The sequence below is a fragment of the Neopelma chrysocephalum genome, unplaced genomic scaffold (assembly GCF_003984885.1).
Source record: "Neopelma chrysocephalum unplaced genomic scaffold, ASM398488v2 Primary Assembly neopelma1_155, whole genome shotgun sequence".
Lineage (NCBI taxonomy): Eukaryota > Metazoa > Chordata > Aves > Passeriformes > Pipridae > Neopelma > Neopelma chrysocephalum.
In genome coordinates this window covers 93,854-109,411 of record NW_020897817.1, presented here as the reverse complement: position 1 = coordinate 109,411, position 15,558 = coordinate 93,854, and the positions used below count along the sequence as shown (strand labels likewise).

Below are 15,558 nucleotides of genomic sequence, written 5' to 3'. Positions count from 1 at the left end.
GGTCTGTATCGCCCCTGGTCTGTATCGCCCCTGGTCTGTATCGCCCCGTGTGCCGCGCTCGGGGCCGGCCGGAGCTCGAGGGGCCGCAGAGACACAAACCCGGGGCTGGTCTGGGGCAGCTGTTCGGGCCCTGCCGACAGCGACATCCTGGAGCCAGAGAAGCGCGACCTGAGGAGGAACCGGCTCCGGGGACCGGGCTGGAGGGGTGGGGTGGGACCCAACGCCCACCCGATGTCTTCCAAAGGGAGCAGGGCAGGATACTCACTCATCTCCCACAGAATACTCTCAGGAAAAACTATTATAACACAGTATTTAAATAAGCATTTAATTAGGATTCCATTAGTATTAATATTGCTTTCAATTCCAAAAAGGTTAATTTCCACTTCTTTGCAGATATTTCAAAGTACAATATTAACTTCATACAAAATGAGCAATTAAGCAAACACCATTATTTCACATTCTTCAAAAAATACAAATTCATATTTACTCTTTTTTGGGTTTTGGAGATGCTCTTCCTTTGGAAGTACTGTACCTGTAACTAACATCTTCACATTGCTCAATGTAAGCACGTTTGTTCCCATGTTTCAGAGTTAAATAAATTCCTTTATTACATTACACACATTCTTGAGAAACTGGGGTTTAGTTCAGCCACCTCCAAGGCCCCGGGGTGGAACCAGGCTGGGTTTTGCCAGCACTGGGTCAGGGGAGGCAGAACAAAGCAGGGTCAGCCTGAGCAGTGGGAGGACAAGAGTCACAAACCAGGAACACCAGCAACTGCAACTACAGCACTGCAAACACACCCTCAAGTCTGCTGAAAAAAGTTATGTGAAAAAAAAATCTCAAAATTTTCAGAAAAAGTAGAAACTGCATTTATTTGAGAAAGTGTACACTGCATAATGAACCAAATTTTGGCCAGCTTGCACACCACCACAGCACGGGGTGGGGTTTTCACCTAGTTCCAAGAACACACACACTCAGACTATGTACACTACTACATAAATATCCAGTTTAATTTGCATTTCTCAGTGCAGACACAGAATCCAACTTCTAGAACATGTGATAGAACCCAAGACAAGACACAAAAAAGTTAAAAGTTCAGCCCTGTCCATGAGTATCGACTACAGATAACATTTATAAAAACTTGACATTGCTTCCAAAATATGTTACGGAAAAAGTAGTGTACAATTAAAAACTCTGCAGTCAGAAATTCATAGGGTTTATTAAAGACATGCTCTTCTTCTTTGTCTTACAGTCCAAACTGACTCCAGCAGTTCTGCCCAGCTAGCTCAGATCACTCATGCCAAGAAGTTTTCACTCACAGATCTCAAATCATTTCACAGAGACAACTCCCCTGTCCTCATTTCACAGGGAGGTTCCGTGCCTTGCCCGGTGTCTCCCGGCCAGAAGCAGAGGGGAGAATGTGACACCAGGTCCCATCTGCTCTGCCCCACTGCCCTGGCTGCCTCAACTCAGGAACCAAGCCAGGGACAGCTGCTCATCCCCAGTCACCTTCAAGGACAACCACCCTCAGCTCAGCTTCCCCCCCAGCTCCACACCGAGGGCTGGTCCTGGCTCTGGCTCCCAGCCCGGGTTATCCTGGAGCAGGAGTGCCGGAAGCAGCTCCCAGCATTGCTGCAGGTCAAGGACAATGTTGTGGATGGCTGTGGCCATGCCACCCCCAGGAAATAAGGCAGTAACAGGACATCAGAAACCATCTTGAAGACAAATTTCAAAGGTGCAACATGCCTGTTTGAGAGCAGCTTGTCACTTGTGTTCCCACGTGGGTGGCAAACCCAGGACAGGGGAGGAAGGACACACACCGAGGGACACAGTGTGTCCAACAGGAGTGACAAGCGGCCCCCAGAAAGCGTGAGAGAAAAGGCTGATGAAGCACAGTGCTCTCAGTGGGGTATTTGCATAGATTGGACGTTTACTAACGATGCATAATTTGTCTGGGGCATGGGGGAAGGGCAGCACGGCACCAACCACACCTGTTCTGTCAGACAGACACACACAGACCACATGGGACAAGAATCTTTAGCTACAGGTATTGCACCAAGTTAAGTGCTCATCTTTGCACACCCCTGTTAACTTTTACTCAGAGCAAAAATAAACTTTGTGAAAGTATATACAAAAGAAATTGCAGCAATTGGGTTAAAGATAAAATAACCTAAAGTGCATTTTAGATACCAGTATGAGGTTCTGCGAACTAGTCTTCCTGGGCACACTCAGCCTTACACAAGTGCCCAACTCGTACTTTGTTCAATGTAATTCAGTACCAGCATTCAATCAGTGCTGATTTTCCATCTCTCCACCACCTATAAGCATGAAAAGCAACTTCTCCAGCTTTCAGCTGCACGCCAAGTCTGCTCACCCAAGTTCCTGCTTGGCGATCAGAGCTACCAACGCTGGTAACTTGACCCCCTCTACATGTTTAAGCTTCTGCACCCACCTAGAAATTGTGTGACCAAGTAAATCCCCACTAGCACAAACCAGCAAAAACCTTTAACACAGGTGACCCAGAGCAGTGCAGTTTTGCTCTCTGACTGATAATTGAAGGGGTTCATGCAGATTTTGCAGAGGTGGGCACGCTGTTCTGGGAGGCTCTGGCTTATTAATGGGGCGTGCCCCTTTCTTGGAATCCAACATCTCACCAGATCTGCAAGGGCAGAAACTTTCCCCTTTATTAACCATGTTATTGTGAATATGCTACATGCTGGGGCAGAAAGGGGAAGACATGAAATTTTCTGGCCTTGTGGAATCTCAGGGCTTTGCTGCAGCTGCCCTTGGATCTCCTCCCGTCCCAGCACAACACCAATGCCCCGGAGCACAACGTCTGATCACACAGTGCTGGGGATAATGCAAATGTGAAAACATCTCAGACACGCCACACCAACACTCTGGAAAGCAGATCAATGAGAAACAACAAAAGCACACACCTGTACAACACGGCTGGGCGGGTGCACAGCCCGTGCACTCACAGAATCACACGCTCCTGCCTCAGTACAGTCTCTAACCAGTTCCACCTGAATTACAGCCTGCCTGATGCACGTAAAAGAGGGCAGTGGCAAACCCAATGCACCAAAGAGTCAGCAGGACACAGTGCTTTTCCTGGAACATACTGAAAGAAAACAGTAGCTGTGAAGACAAACAGCAGACACTGACCCCAGACACTGCTGCCCATCACTGCAGCTCCACACTGAGTTTCCCAGTTCAGAGACTTTGGTAGTTTCTTCTACTCATTTCTGTCACAAAAGAGTTTCTGAAGATGCTCTCTAGTCCAACCAAGAGTGTTTCAGGTGGACTAAGTCACAAGTAGCAAAAGTAAAAACACCACCCTGAAGGCTGCAAAGGCTCAGAAGAGGTTGCTAAATCTGCCAGCTGTCACAGTGCAGGCCACATCTGGGACACTTGTCCCCATCAGAGAAAACCCCACAACTCCAGGGGAATCTCCACACTCCTGCATCAGCAGTCTCCCACAGGCACACTCATCCCACACCCACTCACCCTCGAACACCACTGCTGCACTGTGCCAAAGGAAAGGCATGAGGCCACGGTGAGGGGCACCAGGGGACCCTACACAGCTTCAGGCGCTCCTCACCCCCCTCCCAAGTGGAGCTCTGTGCACGAGAGCTGGCAGGAGACTCATCCCTGCGAGGAAAGTCCCGGCCATGCAGGCCTGGGACTATTTTTTTTTGTGTTCAAAGCAGTTCTTGCTACCTGCAACCCAACTGCAGCACAAAACAAAGGAGAAAAGCAAAGGGGCCTACGCCTTGCTGCCCTCCAGGGATTGCCATTATAGGAACAAAACATAAAATGCTTTGTTAACCTGTGTTTCATGGATAAAACCCTTGTTGCTGCAGGACCCAGAGTGAGAGCCCTGCAGAGCACTGCCACACCTCCAGAGGAAACACCACCAGTGTGTCTGGTGCCCCGAGTTTGTCCCTGCGATTGCCAACACCGAGCTCTGCCCTGGCACAGCCACATGGCACATCCTGGCCACGAAGCACCCCTGGCACAGCTGCTCACCCTCACGGGACACAGCTTCACCCTTCTGCACTGCACTGGAAGCAAGTTGTCCCTTCAGCCCCTTTCCACCCATGCCGGGGCAGCACATTCCCAAGGGAATGGCACCGTGAGGTCGCTGAAGCCACAGTGGTGTCCCCTCAGGCTACACAGAGGAGTTAAACACCTGCTGATCACCCAGCAGCACTCACAGGGTTCTCCCACACAGGTACAGAGAGCAGCTCTGATCAAATACAAAGAGTGAAACATCTCTATTCACTACAGTTTGCATTCCTAAGTTGAGTGCAGGGACACTCCCCACTAATTGGCTTACAGTCATTATCTTTGTATCTCACTAACAACAACACTGTAAACTGAATAAAAACTATTTAATATTCTTTCCTTTAACACAAGAAGACTGACAGCCAAAGCCAGAAAGATGGATGAAACACTATAAAATTACATCTTTTAAAATAATGCAGCATAAATAAACCATTTAGAATGAGACTGCATTTATTGCAACATTACAGGCTTTTTGGTGGAAGGGGGGGTTTGGATTTGATTTACCCTGAGTAGGTTAGAATATAGACTCTCAGTTTGATATGAAAAACTACTCTGTTGCGTAACATCTTTTAGTCAAGAAATAGCCCCGTTGCAGAAAAAGCTGGCATTGCAGTAGGCTGGAGACAGAGTCAGGCAGAAATTATATAGCTCACCAGAAAAAAAGGAAGCATTTATGGACAGCTGGAGGACAGACTCACTGAATTAAAAATTAATTTATGTTGAATCTTTCTGAAAATTTTCCTAGAGTTGTTCTTCACAAAATATGAGAGTAACCAGCAAAGGCACCGTGCTTCTGATTCAACAGTCCCGGGGTTAGGATGATGACTTGTTGCTGAACAGAGCCAAAGAAATCAAAAGAGCAGCAGGCACCAACCTGACCACACCTGGGACTCACTGCACCCTTCGGAGACAGGCACAGAAAACAGACTCTGGAGCCGGAGGCAGCAGCAGCTCCGACCGCGCTGCCGTGTGACGGTGTCTGAACACACTTGAGTCCTCAGGGATTAACTGAACAGATCTAACAGAGGAACAAGGTACTTGTGCCCTGCCAAAACAAACTCCCCCAAAGTTCCTGCAGGCTTTAGTAACAGCATTAGTACAGCAAACCCAGGCACCAGCTCCCCATCAGGGATGTGACAATTGCATTCCAATCACATTGCAGATAAATCCTCTCCCACAGCAATGCCATTTCCTCCCCCAGCAGCCTCCTTTCCTGGGCTCCCCTTTAGTGCATGGTTAGTACAGACATGAGAGACAGGAGAAAATTATAGACCCAAGAGGTTGTAACAAAGACCCACTTGCTGCCAGTACCTTAATCCCAAACATAAGTGATGTGCAATTGGAGACAAACTAACCCCCCTTTTCCTTTTTAAAATGTTTTTGCACACGAGTAATCTTCTGTGTTCACATATGACAAGCAAAAGTGACAGACAGTGCAGCCAAAATAGTTCATATATAACTTAGATTTTTCTTTCTTTTTCTTTTTTTTACCTTTTTTTTCTTAGATAGAATCTCGAAGGTGGATGTACCTGGGATGTGACTAAGATGCCACCTGTGAAGCAGAAATAAGCCACAAAACTTCCAACGAGGAAGGAATAAGAATCAATCCTTCAGTTTCTGCTTCTAAGGAGAAGGGTTTTATCCTCCAGGTGCAAAGGAAAATCTGGAACATCTTCATTTAGAGAAGCTGCTATTCAAACCAATTTCTTCCTCACCCTGTAGTAGTGCTTCAATTGGAATTATATTAGACGGGGTTTCAGGGCTTTGGAGGGACAGGAAGTCTGATACATCCATGGCACTTAATGTTTCAGTCTGGGAGTCTGAAGGGTTAACTATCTGACTGCTCTGCCCACAGGAAGGAGGAGCGGAGGAGGAAGGAAAGGTCTGAGGCTGCAGCTGGGGTGCTGGCTGCTCCAAAGCTTTTGAATCAGGTGAGGAACATTCCTTCTTAACAGTGGCAGTGGCTTTGTCCTTGGCAGAGTCTCGGCAGGCACACTGGCACTGGCAGGCCTCCTCCTGCTTTATAATAATGACAGGAACGCTGAGACCAATCTGCTGAACAGGGTTTCCTGAAGGTGAAACAAAGACAAAACACGATGGAACTACAAACTTTCACAGCAGGGAGACAAAGCAGCTTTGTTAAATTACCTCAGTGTCGTGCTTACCTGTGTTGCCAGCTACTGGTAATGCAGTGGTAAAAAACACCTTTTCTACTACTTTTGGAACTTGTGGCTTTAAGGGAAAAAAAAGAAAAACAAGAAAAATCCGTGAATCGACTCCAATCAAATTTCTATTGATCAAATTCTGAACAGCTATACACATATTCCAAAGAGAACACACAGGAGAACTGGGCTAGGTTCTGGCTATCCCAAAGTACTGTTTCAGTGATCCTAAAGTTGGGCAGTAACATCCCCTGCCCTATGTGCTTGCTAACACAGCTTGTGGGTTTTGACAACTGACTGACTGAATTCTTAAAGGCTGCTGTACCTGCAGCCACTCGAGTGCACCTGCACCTGAGAGCCTGAAGTGACACCAGATTGTCAAAGACAAAACCCTTGAGGTCTCAGCTATCCAGATTTACTGGAGAACCAGAAACATTCTCTTTTCAAAAAAAACATTTTCATTATCTTTATCAGGGTAAATTAGGCAAAGACAGAGATTACAAAATGCCTAAAGACAACCTTTACAGAGTCTTTTGCATTTTTATGTGTCAAAAGTAACTGATTAGGCCCCCTATACGTCCTCAGGTTGGGTGGTGCCCTGTCCTGGATAAACTAAGCTGATACCTGCCAGCAGAAGCCCAACACTGGGGGAAAGAAGCAAGAAAGATTTTTCTGCACCCTGGGTTTCTCTGTGCTCTATTTGTTTCTCTGTCTGTTCCAAGGGCTGCACTGGTGACATGTTTCTACATGTTAACATGACAAGCATTACACAACACTGCATCCTGGGGTTTATCTTAGAGTTACAGGTTTGACCTCCTCCCTTTTCAAAAGCAAGGGCTCTAGGAGGGATGGTTCCAGCTGTTCCAAAGCCGTGCTGGATGTACTGACCATTTGTTCTTGGCTTTGTGGGGAACCAGTGGCACCATTCAGGATCCATTGTAAGTTCTGCTCTCCCATGACAATGCTGGACTGCAGAATGGCGGTGCTCGGAGAAGGAGTAATGGTTATAGTGGGGTTACTGGTCAGAACGGGGTTGGCACCCACAGGCACAGTCTGAACCACAGCTGGCAGGGGCTCAGCGGCACTCGGGGCTGTGGGGGCAGGAGCCCCAGCAACCACTGACAGTCCCTGCACGATGGGCTGCGGCGGCGGCTGGGTGTGCTGCAGGAAGTCTTGGTGACTGGCTGCAAACTGTGTGCTGTGAGGAACAGGCACTTCTGGGGATTGTAAAACAGTTGCAGGATTCCCAAAAGCAGGCTGTGAGCTGGGTGCTATGGAGGAGGGGGCAGCAGGTGCTGCTGAGGCTTGCAGTGCTGACTGTGCGGGCTCGGAGAGGCCGAGCTGCAGGACCAGGGGGAGGGACAAGGACGCCGCGTCTCCTGCCGGGGGCGGGACCGCAGCCACCGAGTCCGTGTCGCCGTTAAACCCTTCAATCAAGGCAGCTGCCAAGGAGAAACAGGAAAAATACAAACACATCAGTTCTCATAAGGTCTGAAGAAACAGTTTTTTCAATGAACTTATCAGCTAATTGATGGATTTTTGCCAAATAATGCATTACCATGTTCCCATCTTCAGACTAGTGCTCAAAAGCAACCCTAGACAGTGAAAGCTGCCAGTCTGTGTCAGTTCAAGCAGCTGGTACCAGTGAGCCCCACACACAGCCTGACAGCCTCATCAGCTCTCTCTGAGAAGCTCTGTATCAGCCTGGCTGTGAAGCGACATCAAGAGAGAACCTTGAAAACAGGTGGTGTGGCAGTTTGAGAGCTCCAATGCCAGCACTGCAGGACAACATGCTGGTCACCTCCCCTGTCACTGAGTGCCACGTGGTCTGTGCACACTGTGCACCCAACACTAACAAATTTCAATACTGAAGTTAAAGTTCTTTTTGCTTCTTAGAGTTTCACTAAGCTTCAGTCTGAAATGCTGAATTTAGTACATGCACGCAGAGCTGTCAAAAATTTACAGCAGTGCAGACACAACTGGTACCTGTCTGCTGAGAGTCATCCTGATTTGCAGTGTGGTCTGGGCTCTGAAACATAGACTCAAAGATGCTTGCTGGTGAGATTGTGCTGAGGTCCTGTCCATGTGTCTGCCAAATAGAACACAAGAGAGGAAGACATCAGACCATGTTATATCTCAGGTCTCCCATAAACTCTGCAAAAACCCCAGTCAAGCAGTGTGTGCATGTCAGAAACACTTCTCCAATGAACCAGTCACCTTCAGGTAAGGCAACATATTTTACTTACCTGCTGTAAAATGACATCTGGTTTTTATTACCCATAATCAAATTTACCAACTTAATGAATAAATCTTTACAAAAATAAATTGACTCCTTCAGAAGTAAAATATATTCCTCTGCATCCACACTTAGTTTAACCCTTATTTCTCGTAGTACTCGGTTAGAAACAGACATTAATTTGTTCTTGGCTGCTTGAGGAACCTTTTCTGGAGCAGGAAAAAAGTAGCTCAACTTAGATTGCATCCTGGACTGTGCAGTTCTAGTCCCCCACACTGCTCGAGGAACAGTACATACACAAGAGCTGCACCTGCTCCCACAAAATGACACACGTTTAATTTTCCCCTATGTAAAACTTAAGCCCCGTGAACAGTTATCAAGAAGCAAGAACATTATGGTAAAATCAGGTGCAGAGCCTCCAACAGCAGGTTGAACTAAGCACTGCACATTCTGGAGGAAAAAAGCAAAACTCAAATGAGGATGAGGCAACTCCAGGACAGTAACTCACCGGATTAGAGTTCTCCCGCAATTCTGAATCTGTTGAGATGAGGCTTAAATCACTCAGACAAAGTGAGTGGCTTGTATCCTGTAAAAAAGAAAAAAACAATTTGAATGATATATTAAAAGAATAATGTCAGAAACATTCTAAATTACTTCTTAGAGTCCATACAACTCTGCCACGTAGAATTTTTTTACCTATATGGGAAACCATGACTCAGTTCTAAAACCAAAGGAGCAAGATTTCTAAACAAAGGATATTTAGTAGCTATCAAGGATTCTTAACATCTCTGTCACATTACTTCCAAAAAGTCATATAACCTAGAATTTTAAATTAACACAGAAACAAATCAGCCTATAGAAAATAAAAAAACTAAACCTTCACAGTTAGTATCTGTTCTGCTTCACACGCTCATCCCACAGTACTGATTCCAACCAAAGCACACACAAGGAGAGCAGGCTGATGGATACAGCTGCCCACGGGCACACATGGCAAAGTGAGTACTTACAATTCCTTTGAAAACCCCAGCCTTAAATGTCATAACTTTGGAACAAGCTACAGACCAAATGATGTCTTCCCCAAGATATGGTTTATATCCACCTACCAGAGAAGCACTAGGCAAAAGTGCTACTAACCTCAGACACGTTGTTATTGGGAAGCGCATTATAGGTATGTCCCTTCTCATGACCTTTCATGTGACTCTTGAGACTGTACTGGGTACTGAAAGTCTTCTCACAACCATTGCTGGGACAGAAGAAGGGTTTCTCCCCTACAGGTAGCACAAAACACATTTAACAGACTTACAAACATCCTATCAGACACACACTTTTAAAGCACCCAGGAGAGCAATCATATTTCACACAAACAGGATGTTTAATGTGCCTTCATGCATTCAGCATTTCTGGAGGTGAAGGCTTCCATTTCACCCTGAGAACTGACACACAACACAATGTTTGTTATGCATCATTACTGACACGTTTGTGAAACACGTTCATTAAACTCAAGACCTGCCAAGCATAAATATAACTGCATAAACTGAATATTGGGATTGGCCTGATGCAGGTGCAGGAGTTTGCACTTGGCCTTCTTAAACTCGTGAGGTTCACATGGGTACACTCCTCCAGCCTGCAAAGGTCCCCCTGGATGCCATTCCCTCCCTTACCCATGTCACCTGAGTCACTCACTTGGTGTCATCCCCATATTATATGTAACTACAAATTCATATTAGGATTCACAGTGTCAGTATAAACTGAATGAGCTCAATTAAAGAAAATAAATAAAACCCTTAGGACTTACCAGTATGTGTCCTAACATGTGTTTTGAGGTGGTGGCTTGCAGCAAAAGCCTTCCCACAGCCATCATGCTCACACCTGAATGAGGCATCACAGGAGAGTCAGCATCAGCCTGCTTTGATGCATTAGCTACAACCTTAGATCATGTTTTGCATAGTCCCAGGACTCTGAAAAGCAGGCCCAAAGCTAAGTTGTGTTAGCAACCAAGTACCTCCCAGCAGCTGCTGTGCATGCCACACAGACCATAGCAGGGCTCTGAGCAGGAATTTAAAATCCAAGCATGAAGTCAGCATTTGGGAGGCCTCCTCAGGGAATACACACACATTGCATCACAGCAGAGAGCAGCAATGTGTTTCAAAAGATGCTCATTGTGGCACACAATATTCTACGTTTAAAAAAATACCTCGACTATTCTCATCTCTTAGGACAGTCTCTGCACCCACAGGCAGCTGTGGGAGCTCAAGAACAAACATGCTCCAATGCCAGCCAGCCACCCTCACTCATGTCTCATGAGAACACCTTTCCATTCAGAGCAGTATCAGCTGCCTTTTGGCACAGGTGCCCCATTACCTGAGCCCCAAAGATGCCCGAATTGCTCCCCAGCAACTCACCGAAATGGCTTTTCTCCTGTGTGTGTTCGAATGTGCTTCCTCAGGTCACTGTGCGTTGTGAAGTATTTGCTGCAGCCTTCTGATTCACAGTTAAATGTTTTCCCTGTGTGAAGCCTTTGATGTGCTTTCAACCTAAAAAACATGCCAAAAAAATCCCTCTTAGGACTGCTAGGATGAGACAGCCCTGGCCTGAGGCAAGCAAGCCATTCCTTCAAATGTACAGGACAGGATCAAAGGCTTAACATATCCTGAGCGGAAGGTAACAAGCTCATGAAAGTGACTGCTATCAGTTCCAAAGTCCTCCAGCAAGGCTGAGAATCCCTTGTGTTCATGCACCATCTTCAATGCTATTGGAATATAAAGAAGCTAAGCATGCCACCACAGTTCTGCCATCCTACTCTTGGGACAACATTGCCATATTTGAAGGGTTTATATTCATACCTGTACCTGGAAGAAGCAAAACAATTGTATTTAGACACAAACACAAAGTAGATGCAACTTGCAGAACAGCAACAGTCACACCTACGAGAGAACTCGACAGAGCCTTCCCACCTGCACCGTGTGCTGAACCCCCTCACCTGTACCATGTTGAACACCCCTCCTCTGTACAGTGCTGAACACCCCCTCACCTATTCAGTGCTGAACACCCCCTCCTCTGTACCATGTTGAACACCCTCTCACCTGTACCATGCTGAACACCCCCTCCTCTGTATCATGTTGAACACCCCCTCCTCTGTATCATGTTGAACACCCCCTCCTCTGTGCAGTGCTGAACACCCTCTCACCTGTACCATGTTGAACACCCTCTCACCTGTACCATGTTGAACACCCCCTCCTCTGTACAGTGCTGAACACCCTCTCACCTGTACAGTGTGTTGAACGCCTTCTCACAGCCCTGCACGTCACACTCAAATGGCTTCTCCTTGGTGTGCACTCGCACGTGGATCTTGAGGCTGTAGGAGGTGAGGAAGGCCTTGCCACAGCCCTCCTGGTTGCACACGAAGGTGTACTCCCCGCGGTGGGTTTTCTGGTGCGTGCGCAGGTTGCCGGCGGTGCTGTAGGTGCGGGGACAGCCCTCAAAGGTGCACTGGTAGCGCTTCACCTGAGGACAAAACCCTGCATTGCTTAATAATTTTTAACCATTTCTCGAACCCAGAGAGGGTAGAACTGCACTCAGACATCAAAGACAACGCAACAGATTTTGACCCCAAAGCCCAGGAAAAAAGATTTATTGCTGTTTAATTCCCAGATAACAACGTTTCTGCTGCACTCCGTGAGGAAGGAGTGGCACACAGGAAAGCAGTTGGCCCTGCAGAAGAGGAATCTAACAGAAGGGAAAAAGGAAAAATAGAATTCAAAAGGTTTCTAGCTAAAAATCTGATAAAATAGTTGGAGAGGACATTCAGGGGCTATCAAACCTGCCCACTACCCCCTCTGGCCCCTGCAATTTCTCTCAGGTGTTCCTAGCAGAGCTACTTATTTGTGGAGAATGGAGACAAGGGAAAATGCACTGTCACAACCCTCAAAACCACTGCCCTGTGTGCTGGATTCCCATCAGCACCTTGAATGAGAAACACAGTTTTCACCATCTCTTGTGGTCTAACCACCAGTCCATTTATTACTTCAATTTATTCCAAAACCAGACCTCATTGAGCTATGCTCTTCCTTTCTCTGGTCACTGAAACAGCGAGTGCCTGAAGAGTACCAGATCAAACCAGGTGCTTTTCACCCAAAGACTGGTGTCACAGATTTCCCAGCCAGCCATCGAGATTCCCAGGACAGTTTCATATCGAACTAGATTTGGTACCTTCCCCCCTTCTGCAACAGGCACAAGGGACCATGTAGGAGCTTCCAGTGTGCAAGTGGTAACACCTAATGAAACCTCATCCTCTCCTGTGAAGCGGAAGGAATAGGTCACCTGATCTGCCTGAAGAAATTTATCCTCACCATTGACTATCAGACCAACGGCTTTCATTTCATTCAGAAACCTCAGCATCTAAAAGTGATTGAGGAGCCCAAGAAAGGACTTAAGTCACACTAGGCATAATTTGGGTTCTCGACAACTCTCCAAAAATAAAGAGGAATAGTTTCCCAGTTACTTCCGACTGGTTTTGTAGGGGACAAAACTGCTGGCAGGACCCCTTTAAGAAAACTCTACAAAAGCTGAGCAATCTCACGTATCTCAGTCTGTGGTCTCTTGTTGCTCCTACAACAGGCTGGTATCCACCTTAACCTTCCCTCAATAAACCCTTCATATCTGGAGAATGTTAAAGCAGGTGGGACACACAAAGGACCATTACACAAGGCACGGAAATGCTGTAATGTGCTGCGTTTGGCTGGGGTGGAGTTAATTTTCTTCACAGTATGGGGCACGTTCTGGATTTGTGCTGAACACAGGGTTGATAACATAGAGATGGATTTATTTTTTTTAGTGCTTCTCATTCTGCCCTGCCAGCAAGGGGCTAGGGGTGCACAGGGAGTGAGGAGGGGACACAGCCAGGACAGCTGACCCCAACTGTTCCAGGAATATCCCAGAGCACGTGATGTCATGCTCAGTACATGGAGCTGGGGAAGGAGAGGGAAGGGGGGACATTTTGTGCTCCTGAGTCTCTGTTAGGCATGCCAGAGCCCTGCTGTCCTGGGCATGGCTGAGCTCCTGCCTGCCAGGGGAAGTGGGGAATTCATTCCTTCGTGTTTTTATCTGGTCACTCAGCACCCTTAGGTGCACCACACAGAGAAGGAAACAACAATTTCATTGTAAAGCAACTGGGCCTTAATTTGTAGTTTAAATCAGGAAGAAGTTACCCATAAATGCCCAAGCACTTACAGCACAGTTACAAGACAATTAGGAAGTTTGGTTGTGCTGAGTCAGCCACAACACGGGAGCCCAGACCAGTAACACACCAAGGTCAGAAAGCACGTGGTATTGGATGAGGAGGGGTACATTATCCTCCCCAGGGATCACCAGATCCAGTACAATTTCTGTAGCAGTACTGATGGAAATGTTCCCTGTTAAAACTTTAAGGCAGCTGGAAATTAACACTTTACAGGACATCGTCCACAGTACTTGCCATGGTACACAAGGAATCTAACAAAGGCAGGAACAGAAAATCAAAGGAGGGGTCTATTAAGCTTTCTAGGTGTTTACAGTTAGGTCTAGAAGGAAATGAGGAATATTAGTTACAGATTAAGGGTTTGGTTCCCAGCTGTCACTGCCCATATGTACAGGAAGACAGTTTCATGGCCTGAACTCTGACAAAGGCCTTGCAGTGCTCCCCCTCCCTCAAGGGCCAAACCTTCATTTCACAAACCCCCCCGAGCACAGCACAGGCAGCAGCAACAGCACCACCACATTCTGAGCAAAACAAACCTTCCTGTGAAGCACGTGAAGCATTTAATTCTCTTTTCACAGCAGCACATCAAATAAGCACTTATTATACATCCAAAATCATCAGAGACTGGTTTGAGAGCCTCACAGGTGCAGCAGCAAGAGCTCCAGGCTGTCTCAGCACCCAGGCACAACAGCAAACAAACAAGGCAGCACAGGCCAAGCCCCGGACAGCAAGACAGGGACCAGGTGCTTCAAGGCCAAAGGCTGTGGCTTTTGGCCAGGGACAGTGAGCTGCTGCCTCTGCCAGGGGCACAGGGGACGCTGAAGAGCCACAATCCAGCATTTACCCCAGAAACAGGAACTTGTGCAATACCCAAAAGGACTAGGGGAACCTGACACCCTTGACCAAAGTCTACATTAACTGCTCAGCCTTTAACTCCTCCCAAGCTTACAACATTCCCCCTAAATGGCTGATTTTTCTGTGTCGTCATTGAAAAAGAATTAATGAATTTGAAATACAAAACTGTAATTGCTTCTGTTCTTAGCAACAGAATCACAGTGAGAGATGTACAATAAAACAAAAAGAAGTTAAAAGTAACTAAAGTGAAAAACATCCTTTGGCTTCATAAACGTCTAAGACTGACATGAAAGTTTAAGACTTTAAAATAGTTATCTCAAGTGTTAGAACTGCTGCAGATGTTTTGGAAATACAAAAGAACTGCGCTGCTGCCTTTCAAAGATGAGCCAGATGTTCAGAGGGTTTAGAGCTTTCCCTTCCCCATCTCCAGACAACTTATCAGGCCTTTGAAACAGCAGGTCAAAAAGGCCTTTCATAAGATGTAAGTGACACACATGCTCAGGGCTCACTGCCACTGCCTCACGTTATGGTGTCAATGTCCCCTGCTCTGGGAAATTAATTCCAGAAATGGAAAATAAATTCAGATAAAGGATTTCGCCAGGAAATTCCAGGTCTTACAAGCCTTCTTTAAAAAGGAAGGGTGAAAAAATAAAGTCAATTTAATTGCACACACAGCCATTGACCCTGTTTAGCTGCCACCCCCTGCTCTGGGTCCCACAGAGAGGAGAGAAAGTACCGACATGACAGACAGAGAAAGTGAAACACTCGAGCAGCTGCAGCAGCTGCTGACATGGATAACTGACAAAAGGAGACTCAAATGGGCTTGGTGAACATGCCTCAGCCCACAAGTTCCCCAGCTGCAGAGCTGAGCCCGGCCAGCCCCATTTCCTCACCACGGTAAGGGCGGCTCCAGGCTGATGGGAATCACTCAGTGGGCACAGCCAGGGCTCAGGAGCACAGCCAGGGCTCAGGGGGCACAGCCAGGGCTCAGGGGGCACAGC

General features: G+C 46.9%; 2 protein-coding genes across 2 annotated transcripts in view; both read right to left on the bottom strand.

The window, feature by feature from the left end:
- The window catches only part of YRDC (yrdC N6-threonylcarbamoyltransferase domain containing), a 2,493-nt gene extending 2,224 nt beyond the window's left edge, over positions 1-269 (bottom strand). Inside the window, exon 1 of the mRNA XM_027701310.1 lies at positions 100-269. Within this exon, the coding sequence (XP_027557111.1) occupies positions 100-269 (170 nt within the window). The remainder of the gene's footprint in view (positions 1-99) is intronic.
- A 467-nt stretch (positions 270-736) lies between these two features.
- MTF1 (metal regulatory transcription factor 1) overlaps positions 737-15,558 on the bottom strand; it is a 16,510-nt gene continuing 1,688 nt past the window's right edge. Inside the window, exons 3-11 of the mRNA XM_027701243.1 lie at positions 11,732-11,970; positions 10,869-11,000; positions 10,262-10,335; positions 9,601-9,734; positions 8,975-9,052; positions 8,217-8,319; positions 7,119-7,672; positions 6,234-6,300; positions 737-6,137 (exon numbers count right to left, since the gene is read on the bottom strand). Of these exons, the coding sequence (XP_027557044.1) occupies positions 5,743-6,137; positions 6,234-6,300; positions 7,119-7,672; positions 8,217-8,319; positions 8,975-9,052; positions 9,601-9,734; positions 10,262-10,335; positions 10,869-11,000; positions 11,732-11,970 (1,776 nt within the window). The 3' untranslated portion in view covers positions 737-5,742. The remainder of the gene's footprint in view (positions 6,138-6,233; positions 6,301-7,118; positions 7,673-8,216; positions 8,320-8,974; positions 9,053-9,600; positions 9,735-10,261; positions 10,336-10,868; positions 11,001-11,731; positions 11,971-15,558) is intronic.